At 38.9% G+C, this 18,269-nt stretch overlaps 1 protein-coding gene across 1 annotated transcript in view; it reads right to left on the bottom strand.

Moving 5' to 3' along the window:
• The window catches only part of LOC106027701 (cadherin-related family member 3-like), a 90,337-nt gene that overhangs the window by 46,239 nt on the left and 25,829 nt on the right, over positions 1-18,269 (bottom strand). The window contains exons 11-17 of the mRNA XM_063234450.1: positions 17,051-17,163; positions 16,233-16,378; positions 12,928-13,108; positions 10,646-10,802; positions 5,658-5,763; positions 4,638-4,859; positions 3,994-4,139 (exon numbers count right to left, since the gene is read on the bottom strand). Of these exons, the coding sequence (XP_063090520.1) occupies positions 3,994-4,139; positions 4,638-4,859; positions 5,658-5,763; positions 10,646-10,802; positions 12,928-13,108; positions 16,233-16,378; positions 17,051-17,163 (1,071 nt within the window). The remainder of the gene's footprint in view (positions 1-3,993; positions 4,140-4,637; positions 4,860-5,657; positions 5,764-10,645; positions 10,803-12,927; positions 13,109-16,232; positions 16,379-17,050; positions 17,164-18,269) is intronic.

Below are 18,269 nucleotides of genomic sequence, written 5' to 3'. Positions count from 1 at the left end.
GTCATTTCATTTTTGGAGAACCATAAGTATACACTGATTTAAACATTGCTGAAGTAATTCTAAATTTTTTAATGTAAAATGAATTCTAAAGTTTTTAATGTAAAATGAAGAGAGATATAGTTTTTTCCTCTGACTCTCTCAAACTCTAAAATTTTCATATTCTATAATCATATTTAGGCTTTAATTCATTTTCTCTTCAACGTTCCTGTATACAACTCTACTTCCCGTGTATATCTTCAGTAAATAATTGTGCACATATTATGATCATTAAATAGAGCTAAAATATAAGAAAATATTTAAAAAGTCCTATTTTCAAAGGCTTTAAAACTTTATAGAATAAAGCATTTTAACCTATCTTAATTCAGAAAGACCTAAGTAATAAAACATATAAAAAGAGACTCTGAAAATTAACAATTAATACACAATTCAAATGTCTTCCAGAATATAGAGAGTTTTTCTTCTTCCTTTGTTTCCTTCAGTTTGATTCTATATTTTCTTTCTTTTTTTTTTTTTTAGCCTGATCTCATACATCTTATAAACAAAATCTGTACTAGGTTAGTTCTTTATGCTATATGTTAAAATTCCTCAAACCATGCCACATTTAGTGCATGAAAGAAATTGATTTACAGTTTTGGTTTCATATTAACATAAACAATTCAAGAAACATTATGCTTTAAAAATTGCCAAGTTTAGTAACTTTTATTCTGTAGCTTTTACTTCATAATCTCAAAAAAGAGAACGTTTTGGAAACGTTTATCAGTCACACTTAAGAGGCTCCAACCCTTCCTTTTGATGGCTAAATGTTGAAAATCCAGTCTCAGTGAAGTATGCAGATGTGACAGAAGGCTAATGTCTGTCACTGTTTCTGCACTTGCAGGGATGGTCCTAGGCTTTTCCACTTTCAGAACCCTGGAAGTGTGCTTACTCTCAGGATTTGGACAAATATTCATTTCTTGAGCCTCATCTCTACATCAGAAATAGATACCACTATTATAATCTTAGAAAAAGAAAGGGTGTAAAACAGCTCACTGATTTGCCCAACCTCACAATAAAATAGTGAAGACAGGAGTTTGATCCAGGCCATTGGCTACAGAACCTGTTCTCTAGACGTCATTCAATGGCTGCAGAAGAAATCTGCACAGCCTTGTGCACTACATATGTGTGTGCATACTTAATGCTTCTTTTGGCCAGCAGGTAACAGGTCAGAGACAAACTGATCCAGCATTCACTTCAGTAGCCATTTAGAGCCAGTTAACTCTTGGGAAGGACTTCACATTTTGTAAGGTCATTTCCACACCCCCTAACACCTTTGCACAAGAAAGGGAAGTTGCTAAGACTCTGCTTTCCAAGTCAAGGGTTCGGTTCTCTTATAAAGTTAGTGTGGGAGTCACCATGTTTTCCAGACTGACTGCTTAGGCAGGAATGGATTAGAAGAGTGTGACCACTCTTCAAATCACACTCAAGCAGGGACAGACATTGGTTTCCAAGTCATTGATGCTGTTCCTTTTTCAGATCTAAAGGGAGAGACATCTTTACACATTCCAGAAATGAACTAAGCATCTGGCCAGAGGAGCGCCTCTCTACTCCAGTGTGGAAATAAAGGGCATGTGTTTGGTAACAATTTCTTCAAAAGAATCACGGCAGAGACAGCGATGATTTAGAAACTATCCTCTGAGGAAATTTATCATGCTCTTTGCAGGAGACAAAACAGCCTTCAATTCTGTATGCAAATTCTTGTCAGCAAGTCCGTGTTGGTATAATAGAAGGTACACGGTCATGCTATGACGCTGTTCTTTGTTTTTGAGTTTAGTTTTGTTTTGGTTTGGTTTTGCATGGGTATATTTTGTTTTGCTTCAGAACCAAGCAGGCAGATTACTGGTGTTAATACTGATTTGCTTACCTAAAAATGTCATTTCTGACTAGACAAAAGCACTTTTCCTTCTAGGTGTTTGCTCTGTTTCACAGGATGGGATACCTCCTACATACACTGTTTTGGAAAGACGAGTGTTATTTAGGATAGCCTTATGTATTTAGTCATTTATCATGGTGATGAAAGCTGATAGCTTTTACACCAGACCTAACCTTGTGTTCTATTGATCTATGTACTATTTAGTGGTACTCTAACTTTTAATATGATGACTTTCCAGTATCTTTGTGTTTACTAACACAAGTTGGCATTTGTCTTAGTCTGCTTGGGATGCTATAACAAGCTACCATAGGTTGCATGGTTTAAATGTCAGAAACTTGGTTTTTTTTGGAGCTCTAGAGCCAGGCATCCAAGGTCAGGTCTAGGGGTGCTGGGTTCCTGGGGAGGTCTTTTTCTGCCCTGAGGTGCCCCCCCCTTCTCCAGAGCCTCCCTTATCCACAGGTGGAGCAGAGAGTCAGCTCTCTGTCTTCTCTTCCTTAAGGACTCTGACAACTCAATCCAGATCTTTACTTCATCATCCAGTGCTAATCACTCTTAACACAAATGCAAATAACCTCCAATACGTCAGTGATACTGATCTGTGGCATGTGGACTTGAGCAGGGTATCATCATTCAATCTATGACATTATTAATCTTGCACTGTGTGAAAGACATTGATTTCTGTTGCTTGACCATTCTTACACATGAAATTTATGTTTGCTAATGTATCTCTTACTTGAGTAGCGTGACCGCACTGTGTTTGTCTACAAGTGTTGATGTGATGACTTTTTGGAACAAGTTAGAGTACAAAAAGACAACTGTATTTTTCTGATCAATTTAGAGCTCAAATTATTTTTCCTAATATAACATTTTTGAAGCTTCTATTCAAATTTAGGCTGTAAAATTTAAGCCCACTCAACAGATAGTGGAAATACCATTTTACCTAAATGAAGAAATCAAGTATTCATTCTTAAAGAAAGAAACATGAGTATCTCTATGGATGATGAACAAAGAGATACCTTGTTCCCCTACCTACTGTAACACAGTTCACACTATGAAGTGCAAGCGAAGGACATTCCTGGCACCCGAGCTGTGACTCTGAGTGTACTCCAGGAGTGTTACGGGAAGCTGCATAAAGAGAGGAGTTCACTAACTAGCTTGGGACATCCTGGAGTCACGGCTGAAACCAGTGGAACTGCTGCAGCAAATCTTCCTCCACAGAGACTGCTGGCCTGGATCATTGCATTTTCCAGACCTAATGCAGCTAAGGTGGGGGCTGGAACACTGATTCATGGACACGCTGACCATCCCAGCTCACCAAGAACACGTACAAGAGTATTCACTGCAGGGGCGCTCAGCCATTGTCTGAGGCTTTCTGTCTTCTTTGAAATTATTGCCCTTCCTATAGGATGCAGGATTGAAATTCTTACTGCTCTCAAGCAGCAAAAATGGATGCAAACAAAGTCACAAGATACAGACAGTGGGGCACTTTTTCTAAAAGAGAAAGGCCATTTCGGTGCAGCTCTGCCATGAACATAATACACGAATAGCACTGATGCGACAGTTGAACAATCCTAGTCAAACAGATTCTTGCATGGAATATTCTAAAAATACTTGGAAGCCCTTGCTTCTGTGCCTCACATTTGCAGTACTGGGGCTGATATTTAAGGATCTGTGCTAGTGAAAAAATAAAAGTATTTCTTCAGTGAAAATTAGAGAAAGAAACAAAGGGTGGGGGGCACCAGATGAAAATGGAGTAACTTCCAGGAATTCTAGAGTGTATGCTGGTTTATGGAAATACGCGTATCCCAGAATGACCCTACAAACAACTTAAATACAGCCAGAGATAAGAGGCAAGGCTCCCCGAGGTTCGGGTTTGTATGGCAGTCATATTCACTCAAAAGGGGCGCAGCTTGGTGTGTGTGTAAGGCAGGGCTACCCTTACCTTTCTACAAGCCTGTCACCCTCCAAAGTCAAATCCGGCTAACGATGTTAAGCTCCAGCCACGCACAATTCTGCTTTGGCTCTATTTCTCAAGCATGTGCCCCCGAGGGCTAACAGGGTCACAAGAAGCAATTGGCTCTTACCAGAACGTTGATGGTCACCTGAGCAGTTGCACTTCTCTGTCTGAGAGGGTCAGGGACAGCATCGTTGTCCAGGTCTGTGATTCTTACAACTATCCTGTACTGCAACTCAGATTCCCTGTCTAAGGAATCCAGAAGCTTTATCATTCCTAATGCAAATAAAAAAAAATGGGGGGGGACCTGTCATTCAGATTTGCTACAGATGTTTAATTCACGCTGAATTGTAAGTGATATAAATGAAATAATCTTAACATAATGAATGGAAATCAACATGCAGATGAATTTTGGTTATATATTCATACCTCTAGATTATGCTGCAGCAGCAAAAGAATAACAGATGTGAATTCACACAGGGTTTTAGCCACCTGTTCCACATTCTTAGGTATAAGGAAAAATATACATGTGCACAGGCTTTCTGACATTGCATAAATCAAAGATCAAAGCTTGGGCCTTTCCATGTAGTAGCTAAAGATTTATAGCTGCGACTAACAAGCCAAGGTGAATACTGCATAGTTCAAGGGAAACATTGCTTTTTTAAAAATAAAAAATATTCTAGTGCTGACAATTTTCAAATAAAATGGATTCCAAACGAGTATATGTGAGCTGTTCATATTTATTATTCATTGTTATCAGCATTTTTGCAATACCTGTGTATGGTTCCATGTAAAATTTCGGTGGCGTCCCCAGGCGGCCTCCAACAATGGTATATTTCAGATTGTTAAACGGCCAGTCTGCATCTGTAAATGTAAGTTTTCCCACTAGTGTATCAACTGGACTGTTTTCAAGTACACTGAAGGTAAATGCTGATGTGGTTCCAATTGGATTCATCTCATTTATGCGAAGCACTCTTACAATGACAGTAATGATTGCTACAGAGAAAAAAGCCGTAAACACACAACTAGAGCAATTGTATGTTCTCTTCAATCCTTCTTTCCATTTTAATTAACACCTCATGTTGCATACTACATTCTAAGTATATGCATTACACAATCATAGGCATGTTGTCCAATGGAAATATAATGGACCTCAAAATCAAGCCACAGGTATGATTTTAGCTGTCTTAGCAAGCACATTACAAAGATGAAATTAATTGTAGTAATTTATTCATTGCACTTATATCACTGTTTTATTATTAATGCATTATACTTATAAAATTATAGAGATTTTATGACAGTTTTTAGGATTAACATACTTCATTAATTGATATTTTTGAAAATGCGTAAAAGTATTTACCACTTATAACACACATCAAGACTGCTACTTGGAATTAAAGATGTTAGTTTGCCTGAGTCAACAAGATGTTGGACTACAACTAACTATTTCAGCCTGACACTATAATTAATAATGAAGGAAATAATTTACTATGATTATCTGAATATTAGTATTTTATCCCAATGTAAAATAAATATATGCCTTGAGGAATGCTTAAGATACACACAGATTAAAGTCCACATTGACTTTAACTGAAATTTACCATTTGAGCATCATTATCTCAACCAGGCTGGAGTTTCTTGCTAGCTTTCAGTTTGTAAGCAGTAATGCACATGCAATGAATAATTAATTGTAGTAACTTATAAAATGCAAATTTCTAGTAACCAATTTTTAAAGCTCTTTAGTATTTTATATAAGAAAAATTATTTTAATATTTTAGATAAATGTCTTCTCACTTGAAAGAACAGGACTTCCTTTGTCAGAGACTTTCACAAACACCGTATGTTTGAAGTGCCTTCCTGCAAAAGTAGCATTATCAGAATCTAGAGGTTTAGGTCCAACCTGTGAATGAAAAATGGTGTACTGTTAATTTTGTTTTGTTTGGCTGAAAATTTATTTCATCTTTCATGTAAATCTAAAACAGATAAACAGCAAATATTTGAAAGTCATAGGCATGTTGTCCAATAGAAATATAATGGACCTCAAAATCAAGCCACAGGTATGATTTTAGCTGTCTTAGCTAGCACATTACAAAGATGAAATTAATTGTAGTAAAGTAATTTATTCAACAAAACGTGTCCTAAATGCTGTCATTCCAATGTGTGATCGACATGTTAGGGAGCTCTTCAGTTGTTTCCCGTCGTAGTTCTGTGAACTCCAGTATGTCTCACTACAGCGAATCTCAGCTCACAAGTTGCATTCAAGCGTTGAAGTACACATGGACCTAGAGTCTGCCATTCGGCAAATTTCTATGTTACGTAAAGTATAAATTTATTGTCAACCAAGAAAATCTCACTACACATTCTAACATTTCAAACCACATTCTGTCGTGAATGTATACTAATCACCGAACTAGGGTTTTATTTCTATGTGTGCTCACTCACGCTGATTTGCCTGTCACAGACTGTGTGAGTCCACATACTTTCTTTCTAAATGCAGATGTTCCTTGTCTTATTCTTGTTGGATTTATGGTTTTTGAACTGAGGATGATAACAAAGCAAGGTGCATTCAGCAGAAAGATCCAAGGAATTTTCAACGTTGATCTTCTTCTCGGCTAGCAGTATGCAGCCCGGCGCTCTCAGGATTTTGGATCATGGAAGTGAGTCAGGCAGTCTTCCAGGCTGCTCCGTGATACCTGGGAGACACCACTGATTCCCGCAGTGAACTGTGTCACTGAGCGGTGCTGCTCCCTATGCCAGGCGTATTAAATGTATTTCTGATTTAAAATATTTTCAACTTACAGCAGGGTTCATCTGAGGATACCCCAGATTAAAGAGCAATTGTAGTCACCTTATTCTATATTTAAGATTTATGAAGAGAGATTGTCCTGAATTTATTTTTCTCCAAAAGGAATTATGTCTGAGTTGGCAATAATGGACTCATCTTGCAGAAGCAAGTTCCTATTTGCAAGTTTCAAAACCATGCAGAAACAGAGCTTGAGGTTCACTCTGTGGGAGAGGCCAAGCCAGCTCCAGTTTTGCTGTTTCCTTTCACTCCCTTGGGGAGAACATGCAGGGCAGGCATGATATTTTCAGGATCTTTAATAATGTTTGATACAAGGGGCCATCTAGGAGTCTTCTCTCCACAGCTCACGAATAATCACACAGTCCTCTGGGTGGTCGTAACCGTACACTGAACGTGACACCAGCTAAGGAAGGGAAGCAACGTGACTGCGTGCAGTTTCCAGATTTTCTCAGGTCCTTTCTGTACCTCAGCTGCATTCACATTAACTGCCTTTCCCAACAAACAATCAACATTTCCCAGAAAGAAGCTGTGTACAGCAATTTATACAGGAAAGCATAGCTGAACGACATATTTTCTTAAGATTCTATAATGTTCCATAAATTGCAAAATCTTGGAACTATAAATGAAATTGCAAGTGGAAGAAAAATTATTTCTTCATATATAAAGTAGACTACTAGGTAGTCTCTAAGGTACTTTTCAGTTCTAAGGTCTTGTGGTCTACTTTCTAAGCAGATAAAAAGAAAACAGATAAAGAATATTAATGGAGTGAAGCCTGATATCAATAAATTCACAATTCACACTGGTATTACTGCTCCAAAATTGCTATATGCTATTTTCTACCTATTTACACTGTGATAATATTAAAACTAGAATAAAAAAGAAGCATAACCACACTAAACACAGAAGCAAAGGCAGACACGAACGTATGTCAGAGACAGTATTGCAGGATGCTGTAGAAACATTATTGTGAAGGTTAGCAGTAATTGAAAAGATTGACAGACTTCTTACACCCTCTAACCCAAAACATCAATCATTTTACATTTCAAAGCACATAAAAGTTAAAAGACACTTGGTAAAATACTTGCAGGTAAAGTATAAATTACTTTTCAGAATATGTGGATTCGTCACCCAAATACACAAGCAGAACAAACATGGAAAATACATATGTATCCTGTTTGCACAAAGGATGCTCACATGTTTCATGTTTATTCACAGAGCTGGTGCAGATGAGCAGCTCATTACCGAGCAGGAAAAGGCGTGTTAAGATGTGTGGAAATACCAGGCAGCAAGGGAAGGGTGCCGAGTGGGAACTCTGCTGACGCACTGCTGATGCACACGTAAGCTGGTACAACCAGTTTGGAAAATGACTTGATGCTACTGCATGCAGCTGGACCTTTGCACTGTATCCATGGCAGTTCTGGGGCTGGGTGTATACCTGAAAAAGGTATCAAGGGAAGTATCCAGAAGTTCATGATAGCCATTCATAGAGGCTGTGCTTTGAGTCTGAAACATTCCCAAGGCTCAGGCTTCAAGTGATTGGCTCCGGAAGGTTCTGGCCTCACCAGTGATCAGTGTGTGCATGGGTTCATCATTCGATGGTCTGGTGGAAGATGGTGAAGACTGAGGAAGGGCACCTCGTTCCCGGTTCCCGGGGTGGGGTCTTGGATCCATGTACTGAAGACAGTATTTTGTCACTGGCCCATTCTCTGCCTCCTGCCTGCCATGAAGTGGGCGCTTTCCTCCTCCACGCTCTTCTGCTCTGACCACACAGGCCTAAAAGTAGGTAAGCAGGAGCTGGAACTTCGAACTTACTTCTCACTTAAAGTTGATTTTTCTCAGGGATTCTGGTCACAGCAACAGCAATCTAACACAATGCAGTAAGCAAACAGCAGGAGAAAGTTCACATCTCTATCCATGTGAGAATGACAGGCAGCCTTCAATGTGGCATTAAGGGACAGCGTGGCACATTCCAGCAGTGACAGACACAGGTCCACATTCCCCGCGGACAGGCGATTTAGAAATAGCACATAAATACCCAGACGAGGAGACTACATGCATTCCACCACTTTCTAATGCACCAGAGCTAACCAGCTTTCACAGTAGAGCCTAAGACTATGCACACAGATGATAAAACTACAAAAACCCCGGGGAAAGGATGGAACAAAGCCGGAGATATTGTTGGTGCTAAGGACACATCAAAGGATGGGAAAGGCTGACAACACAGCTGTGAGTAATTTTCTAGTTCTGAAGTGGAGTGATGGGTTCAGAGGTTCATTTTATTATTATGCTGCATAACTTGCAAATATGTTAATCATGTTATCTTGAAAATATCAACTGTTACATCTTTAAATAACAATTAAGAATAGTCTGACTAAAATATGCTGGGGTAGTTTTTGGGATCCATGCTCATTAAAGAAAAATAACTCAATAAAATATATGATTAGCAATATTAACTTAAAGGAATAGCTTTACTTTATTATTTTATTTAGAAGCTAAGTATGTTGCATAGAGAATCCTTTGTATTAAATAGACATGGTTGCTTGACATTAAAATTACAACCTTATCTTTGGCAACCTCGAGAAAATCATTGCTCAGTGAATTCAGATAAATTTAAAATGAATGTCTGCTAGTCTGCTAGAGTTTTAATTACTGGATCTGGTCTAATTTTGACAGACACAAAATCAAATTCATTGAGTCGAATTCATTGGATTCATATCATTCTGTGATGGAGTTTTTTACCCTAACTTGGAAATCAGGGAACATTAACTTCAAGAAAACCCACTGATATCTGCTAGACTTCTTTTCTCCAATTTCTATATAATTGGAGTTAGAGCGATGGGATTTTTTACAAAGTGTGATTAAATAGGCAGCACCTTCATCTTGCTCTAACAGTCATGGAAAAAAGCCAATTGGTAGGAAAGAAAAAAGGGGACAGGATTTTATGTTTAGCCAACTAAACACTTATGAGAGGAACAGAAATAAAAAATATATCTGGCTTTGCAACAGTGCTTGAATTTTAAATGCAATAAGTTAGGTATGGAATTTTTAATGTAAAAGTAAAATTGATCTGTTCTCCGATGATCATACATCAGCATACAGTTAAAAGGAAAACAGAGTTTAAGCAGTTGCTCAAAGCCTGGATTTAAGACCACCAGCAACATTTTATGCAAGAATTATAATCAATTGTTTCAATATTCTGACCATAGCAGGGTTACACTGCAGTTACATAAAGCTACGGAAAGCACTAAACTGTCAATGCCTTGCAAAGCAATTTCACAGTTTGACTTTGTTTATTTATTATTCACTCATTGGATCATTGATCAGCATATCACTTAATCTAGCAGGCTCTACATAGGTGGCAGGTGCTAGTTGAGTAACACATTGTTTTTTCTTTCACTGTTGGATTGGGGAAAGAAAACACTATGAGAATCCAAAGAGACACAGCCAACCCAGGCAGGAGGAAGAAGAAAAATCAGGGCGGGCTCCTTAAAGGGGCGCCCGCACAAAGGTGTGAGGTGCTGACTGCAGACACAGCAGGACCACCCGGACTGGTAGGCAGAACCGGGAGACAGTGGCCCAGGGTGGCAAGGTGACACTGGTCTCAGTCACACAGGGTGAGTACTGAAGAACCCACTTTCATCCCATTGCCGTTCCATACTTATATGCAACGTGTTTATGAAAGGTAATTGTAACAAACCCCAATGAACAGGTACTGTTTTGTCATAGAACCATTTACTCTATGAAATAGAACCTTTTCCGTTTAGTTTTCAAGATCAAAACTGCATTCCAGCATTTATCCCAAAGCAGGATATGTTGTTGACAATTCACGGTTCAGTGGAAAATCTGGGGACAAATTCTGCCATCAGCTATTTGAACTACTGTAGTTCATTAAGAAGTTTATAATAATAAAAATAAAATGTTTTTTCTACCTAGGGTTAAACATAGGGTCACAATCAGAGAGCAACTTTAAAATACTTACTTTTAGTTCATTGTTTGTGAGAGTAAAGGTTTCATTTGAAAGAGGATCCACAATCAAACGATAAGTTATGTTATTATTGGGGAAAGCTCCATCCTTATCAGTGCAGGCCAGAGAGACTACCAGAGTTTCAACTGGGATGTTTTCAGCAAGCTCAATTCTGTAACGGGTAAAATATGAAAAAGAGAGTTGTAAAACATGTAAATCTAGACTATGCAGTTGATCACATTAAATATTAAAGGTGTTTTATAACAGGCTGACATTACAAAACAACCGCTTTGCCAATAAGGAAATCACAGCATTGGTCAAAATTCATAGAAAAGATGGAGCCAGCATCCTTGCTAAGACCAGGGGTAGTGAGCTGCTGATACACTGCACTAATGCAAAGCAAATTTACTAAGACAGATATGTGGTTGAGCAAAACGATAATTTATAACTAAAATTCACAACCTTAAATTTGTCAAACCTAGGGCTCCCTGGGGCCTCCGCTCCTTAGCAGAACCATGCTTATTCTTTTAGGTGGACGCAATACCATGGTACCCATAAAATGAGGTCAGTGAGAACTTCAGGCGTTACACTTGCTCGAAAGTGAGCAGGCTGGCTGATTCCACCAGCATCCCGTCTGCATACCCCTGCATACCCCCAGCTTCTCTGACCCTCCTCACTTGGCTTATGTCACAAGAACTGGCAAGTGAAATGGAAGTGGAACGCGGAGGGCGGGCACGAGGTAAGATGATTGAAATTTGGAGTATCGCCCACGTGCCTTCCCCTCTTTTCTCTCCATGTGGCTGTGAGCAAAAGCCAACAGCAATCGAATAAATTAGTCTCCCTGAGACACAGGGGGAGGACACCACACCGCAGAGTCTGAAAGCTGGGCTGTGGCCTCTGGAGGTCCCAGGGATACCCCGGGGACAGAGCCCGTGAAGCAGGTCTTAACGTCAACAGGCACCTGGTGGTGATTATGTGGACCACAGCAAACCCCAATCCTTGTGTTTTTCCTCTGCTTTAAAAGACTGTTTCTAACATAATCATTGAAAATAATTTAGGACTCAAAAAAATAATGAAATAAGAGATGAATTGCAACTTGTTCAGATGACAATTCTGTTCTAAGCACTAACTTTTCTAGTATTTCTTCAATGAAAATTAGTGTCCTGCTCTACAGAATACAAGGAAAAGGCAAGATACTCTAGGTGTGACCGAGGAACTAGTCTGCTATTCCAAACTTGATTTTTTAAGAAAAAAAAAATTCTAACAAGAATATTACCAACTAAAACTTAATTGTTTTATATTTAATTATTTTTTTTACTTGGTATATAAAACACATACGTATCTAAAAGGTACCTATCTCTGTGGTACAATGTGACATTTCAATACTGCCTACCTTGTGTGGTACTTAAATTAGATTAAATAAATTCATCCCTTTAGATGTTTATCATTGAAAAATGGTGAAAACCCTCAAAATCTTCTTAGCATTCTGAAGTGAACACAATATTGCTTTATCCGCAGTCAGCTTACTGCACAGGGTACATCACACCTTCTGGCTGCTAACTGTAATTCAGCACCCACCAGTCAACCTCTGCCCGCCCTGTCTCCCCACCACTCTCACAGGCCCTGGTTGTTACCCTTTGATTCCGCACTTCTGCAAGACTAGAAAATGTCATCCTTGAAGTGTGATCCAGCAAAGACCCTATTCCTGCATGTGGACATGTGGATTCTCTTCTTGCTTTATTTCTATATAAATGCTCGTACAAGGCACTCACGGGTATTCCACCCAGATACTTTCACACAGTATTACACACCATCACTGTGCTGTCGGAGTAAAGATTCAGGCTCAGCAGCACCCTACTGCTCACAGGAGCCGCTGTCTACCTGCCCCCCCACCTATGGCTGCTGGCAGCCCCCACAGGTGGTATTTTGATGTGAAGCACACTGACTTAGGCTTTCACTCTGGTTTTCTATATTCAGGTTGAGCACTCCTAATCCAAGAATCCAAAGGGAGAAATGCTCCAAAGTCTGTCATCATGCTAGCATTCAGACAGTTTCAGGTTTTGGAGCATTCCAGACTTGATTTTCAAACTTTTTTTTTTTGGAACACAAATAAAACAAGTGTCCTTGTGCCAGGAAGGAGAAGGGAAGAAAAATTATGTGGTATTTGCAACTAGGAGAAGAAAAGGTTGAAAAACTTTTGCTTCAGTCCAGAGAGGGCATGACGATTACCCATTCATTTCTCTCCTGTCCCTCTCCGTGCAAACCCTGAGGAGCAAGCAGTCCCAATCACCACTCACGTGTAAATGTCCTGGGAGCACTGAGGTGAGTTGTCGTTTACATCCTGCAGAACTACTGTGAATGTTCCAGTTGTCGAATGTACCCGCTGGTTGTCATAAGCTCTAACACGTAATACCCAGGACTTTGGGGTGCCTACATCTTCATAATCCAGAGGATAGGCAATGCTAACCTCACCTGAATCTGAAAAGCAGGCAGATTTAAAAAAAATACAGTCAGTATTTCTAAGAATAAGTTATGAGCTAAAACAATGGCATGGATAAAACAGCTTCAGGGATAAAATAGAGGCCAGCTGCCAACCTGGCAAGGGTCATGTGCTCATCACACTGCAAATCTGTGGGAACTGGGCTTGGAGGATGATGGGGAACAGACTGGAACCTCATAGACTGTAAGGATCAAACACATTTTACGGGAGGACCCCGGGGGTGCAGTGTGGAGCATGCAGTGACGGTCAGGCTGAGCATGGAAAAATGGGTACAGCGAATAAGAGGAGAAATAGGGAGATCTGCGAGGTGGATGTATGGGGTGAAAACTGGTAATAGGTTAACCGAGCATTGCTTTTTTGATGGGTTTTGTGCCTACATTTGCAGTGCGGAACAGTACGTGTTCACTCTGTCAGGAGCAATAGTACCCAGTGCTCTAGGTGTACACAGTGCTGTGCACGGTCCCTTCCAAGGTGGTTTCTCCCCAGGCACTGTGTTATCCAGTGTAGGAGCCCTATTTCCTTATTGTTTCTGTCTTCCTCATATCTGTCTGCTGTCTTTATCTACGCAATCATTTCGCTGCAATTGTATTTTTAACTCATTCTGTGTCTAAATGTTCTAAATACGGTGTCTCACTAACACGTGAGAAAGGTGCTGGACATAGGTGTAGTCATATAATTTCATTACGGCGCTCTTAGAAGTGACTCAGTCTTTTCGTGTAGGATCTCAAGTAACTGTTTTGGAAGTTATCATCTAATACTTAGTTAGAATGTCTCCGACTTAGCTAGTCAGGATTGTCTTTTCCAGGAACATTATTTGCTTTTTAAACTAACTTCCCATCTTTTACCACAGAATTGCGCCCTGAATGGTGCTTTTGCATGTTTGTTCCCAGGGCTTCGGGTTGCTTTCCTGGGAATTTTTAGAATATGACAGAAAGTGTCAGCTCTCCTCTATCTTCTATCACTGTCATTTTTTTCCTGTTGTGTCTATCTGTGTGCAATTAAGTCTTTCAATAACCACAAATTTGTGGAAAACATATTCTTTTCTTGAGAGCAGTTTCCTGACCTAGAGCCTCATCATTCCTGATATTTTAATGTGCATTTCCCAAAGGCAAAGATATTCTCCAGCACAGCCAACACACACACATCACAATCAGAACGGCCACGTGAGGAGGGCAGAGTGTCTCCTTCACATTTCACTGGTAGTCATAGTGCGCTTATAGCAGACACTTTAGCTTAGAATCACACATTGTCACGTCTCTTTAGACGTCTTCAGTCTGCAAAAGTTCTTCAGTTTTCCCTTGAGTTTTATGACCTTGGCCTTTTGAAAGATTAAAGGCTAGCAATTTTGGAGAATTCCTCTCCAACTGGACTTGCCGGATGTTTGCTCATGATTAGATGCAGGCTGTGAGCTTTTGACTAAATGTCACAGGCATCATGCTGCATTCTTGTTGTCTAACATTAGCTCATCTAGTGCTGATGACTATGAGGGGTTTCCCAGCACACTCTGTTTCCAAGTTACTATTTTACCTTGTGCGATACTTCGGAGGTGGGTCCTGGCTTTTAAAACTTTTTATCTATCACTTGAAAATTATACAAATTTTTAAAAATTTTAACAAATGCAAGATAAATTTAAAAGGATTAAAGAGAAATAGAATAAATAGAAAATTATGTAGTTAGGTACACTAGCCTAGCATTGACTCAAAAGAGCAAACTAGACTACTTGACACTTTAAGTTTTCTTTCAAAGTGAAAAAGGATAACTCCGATTACATAATTCTATGAAAGGCAGTTCTCTAAGGTAGGTCTTAATACATAGTTTACTAAAAAAACTGAAGGAAACATCAAATACCTACTCATATTACTGAGTATTGAAACTAGGTTAACATTCTGTTCCTCATCCAACTCTCAATTTATATACACATGTGTCTCTGTGGCCTCAGGGTGGTCCATTTTACATGGTGGGTTATAGTCTACAGCTATGAGAGTTTACATATTTTTACTGACATATACTCACTTTCTTGACAGTGTACTGCAGTATGATAATTATATGCATGTATGCAATGTGTAATACCAAATTGGATAATAAGTATGTTCATCTCCTTCAGTGTTACTCGTTGTTATGTACTGGGACCACTTGGGCTAGTCTAGCTGATGTGAAACGTACCACACTGCTGTAACCAGGGCTTATTCTCCCATGTTGTAGGAAGCCAGAACCAAGTCCTCCTGTCCAGCCTTTGCTAGCCCCACCCTTCCCAGGCATCCTCCCTGCCTTTCCATTCCCTAGTGACCACTGCACCACCATGGTCTCCGGTGACATCAACTTCTCAGGGTATGCAAATAATTATTTTGATATGCAAATGTCCTAGCACTGGTTAGAGGAGTTTGTTGTGAGAGTCTCATTATGGCATTCTGACTGGCCCTGATTCACAGTACAGCTCAGGCTGGCTCAGGTTCCCAAATACTAGAATGATGAGCCTGAGTCACCACTCTTCAAAGCAGATGGACATGGCTTTCCTCGCTTCATGCATATGTGATTAGAGACATGAGCCTCTGACTTCTGGTCATGCAAAAGGAGCATGGCATCATACATTGCAGGCATCATAATCAAGAAGACTGATATCAAGGGCAGATTTGCCACCCAAATTAGTTGCATGAATTTAGATCGATGGAAACCCCTCCAGTGACAGCTTCTGTTAGATGAGAATTGGGAGAGTAAGATCACATGGACATGATTATATACACAACATTCTTATGACAATGTATGACCCAGATTAACTGTTGAATCTACATTAACTAGTATTCTATTTTTCGTTGGAAAATGCTCAGAGAAAAAAGGCACAATGCAGTCCTGGGAAACCAGTTCTCTGTCCAGATCATCTAGTGTCTCCTGGAGAAGCCCGGCATCAGAGGAAAAAGCAGTGCTTACATTTACTTCAGAAAAATGATGTGAAAATACTGACAAATATGTTACAGATGACTTCATCCTAATAGAATAATAGATTATTAGAATAATGGGCTAATGGAATGATAGGATATTTTTGAACTGGTGAAAACCATGTCACATGGTGTTTTGTGAAAGGATTCGCCACAAACATTACCATACCTTCATTTATAGAAAATTCTTTGTGGGTCCCTATAAACTCATAGCGCACTGAGTCCCCAGAGTCTCTGTCTGTTGCTGTCAGCGTCACCAGCTTTGTCCCCACTGGCATATTTTCAGAGATGTGTACAGGAGCGTCTGGCAGGCAGCTGCAAGACACAAGGGATATTTTATTGCTCGATGCAAACAAATGTCTGTTTTCATCACACAGCAAATATTTTAAATTTCAAAGGACATGTACAGTAGCAGCTTAAAGCCAGTGGCTTCAAACCATTTGCAAATTGTTATATCTATTACAGAATGGTTATCTATTATAAAATGAACTTCATATTTTAACCATATTCTTCCTGTGGTCCGTCTACTGATTGGTAAACTATACTTCATGTCAGATTAAAAAAATCATCACCGCAGCAGAAATCACTTTTGCATTTCATACTCATTAAACATGGAAACATTTCAGTGTGGGCAAGCACTGATGGTATCCAAATTCTCTCCAGTGACTGCATCAATTCACAGTATGAACATAGCAGTGTGCATTTTCTGTAATATTTTACTTACAATCAATAGCAGGAAAATAGGAAAAAATTCTGTTTCATCAAGACAGTTCATTATCTTCTGTAGTTTTCATAGCAAAACTTAGAGTTGACTTTCAATGCAGGTAAAATAAACAACAATATAGAGTTTGAAAGACCTTAGCTATCTAAATTGCTTTGAATTTGCTAAAGAAATCTTAGAATGGAAATACTAGCAAAATATTGACATCCTAAACAGTTTCATGGTGAAATCCCAGCTCCTAAATATTTGGGTGACTTGGGGCTCACGTGAAGTCGGGGTGTTCGTCGTTGACGTTCTGGACCAGCAAGGTGACAGTGCCTGTGCAGGACTCCACGGGGCGCTTCCCTCTGCTGCTCACAGCAACCACTAACCTGAAAAGCTACCGTAGGCAAGAGGAGACGAGACTTACAGGGTGCTCACAAGGTACAGTTTCTCTATACATAAAATCCGTTTTAAAAATTAAAATTGAGGTGAACTTTAAAATTGGGGGCCATAAAAATATGTAACAATTTCCAAAACGCCTGAAGATCATTTGTTGAAGGATTTCTGCTTATTAATACTGTTGTCCAGCTGTGAGGAGCCCAGGTCCAGGTTTAACAGGTCTCTGCATGCTACATTTAAGGCAATATGTCAGACTAAAATTGACATGTAAAAATCAACAAATAAGTTGCTTCATTATTCAGGGCAAATCTGTGAAGCTCAACAACTGTCCTACTCCTAGAAGATTTTGAAAGATTTAGAGATATTTTAGAAATTACATTTTTAAAAATGTAAAATTTCATTTAAAGATGTTGTATTCCACCAAGTATTTGAGAAATGTAGCCTAATAAGTTCATAACCCAGTACAATGTACTCAACAAGTGTTTTAAAATTTTAAAATAAAATGTAACTCTGTAGTTAATGACGTTACACATATATGAAAAAAACCTTCAAGGCACATTGAACCCAGTGAACTTATTTATTTAGCTTCTAACTCAAGGATATTTTAAATTAAGAAGACACTGAAGATCACAAGGAGGGTTTTATAAATTGGACATTCACTACAACATTAACATTTATGCAAATTATTAAGCAAAAATCATGTATGGATTTTTTATTTAGAAACAAAATAATCAAATGAGAAGGTGTATACAGTAAGAAAAGTACATATAATTTGTACTTCACAAAAGCTAAATCTTAAAAATAAGAGTAAAAATGACATGGGTACTTTGAAATACAAATGCCAGTGAAGAAAACACTTTTTTATCCAATGCATCTATTCTTTACATTTTGAGTCTTTACTGGTAGCTAGAGTTCATGCTTTTATTCAAAAAATATTTCTTGAATACTGATTATTTGATGCAATGAGAAATCTTGTAGAAATAAATACTGAATTAAGAATAATACCATTTTTAAGAAACATCATTCTCAAAGTCCACATCACAAAAACAATGACTGCTCCAGGGGCATAACTGATTATCGCACAGTATTTATGGAAAAGCAAGG

The sequence above is a fragment of the Cavia porcellus genome, unplaced genomic scaffold, assembly GCF_034190915.1.
Source record: "Cavia porcellus strain 051 isolate PalLab524CR breed Dunkin Hartley unplaced genomic scaffold, mCavPor4.1 scaffold_2, whole genome shotgun sequence".
NCBI lineage: Eukaryota > Metazoa > Chordata > Mammalia > Rodentia > Caviidae > Cavia > Cavia porcellus.
This window is presented reverse-complemented; position numbering and strand designations above follow the sequence as displayed.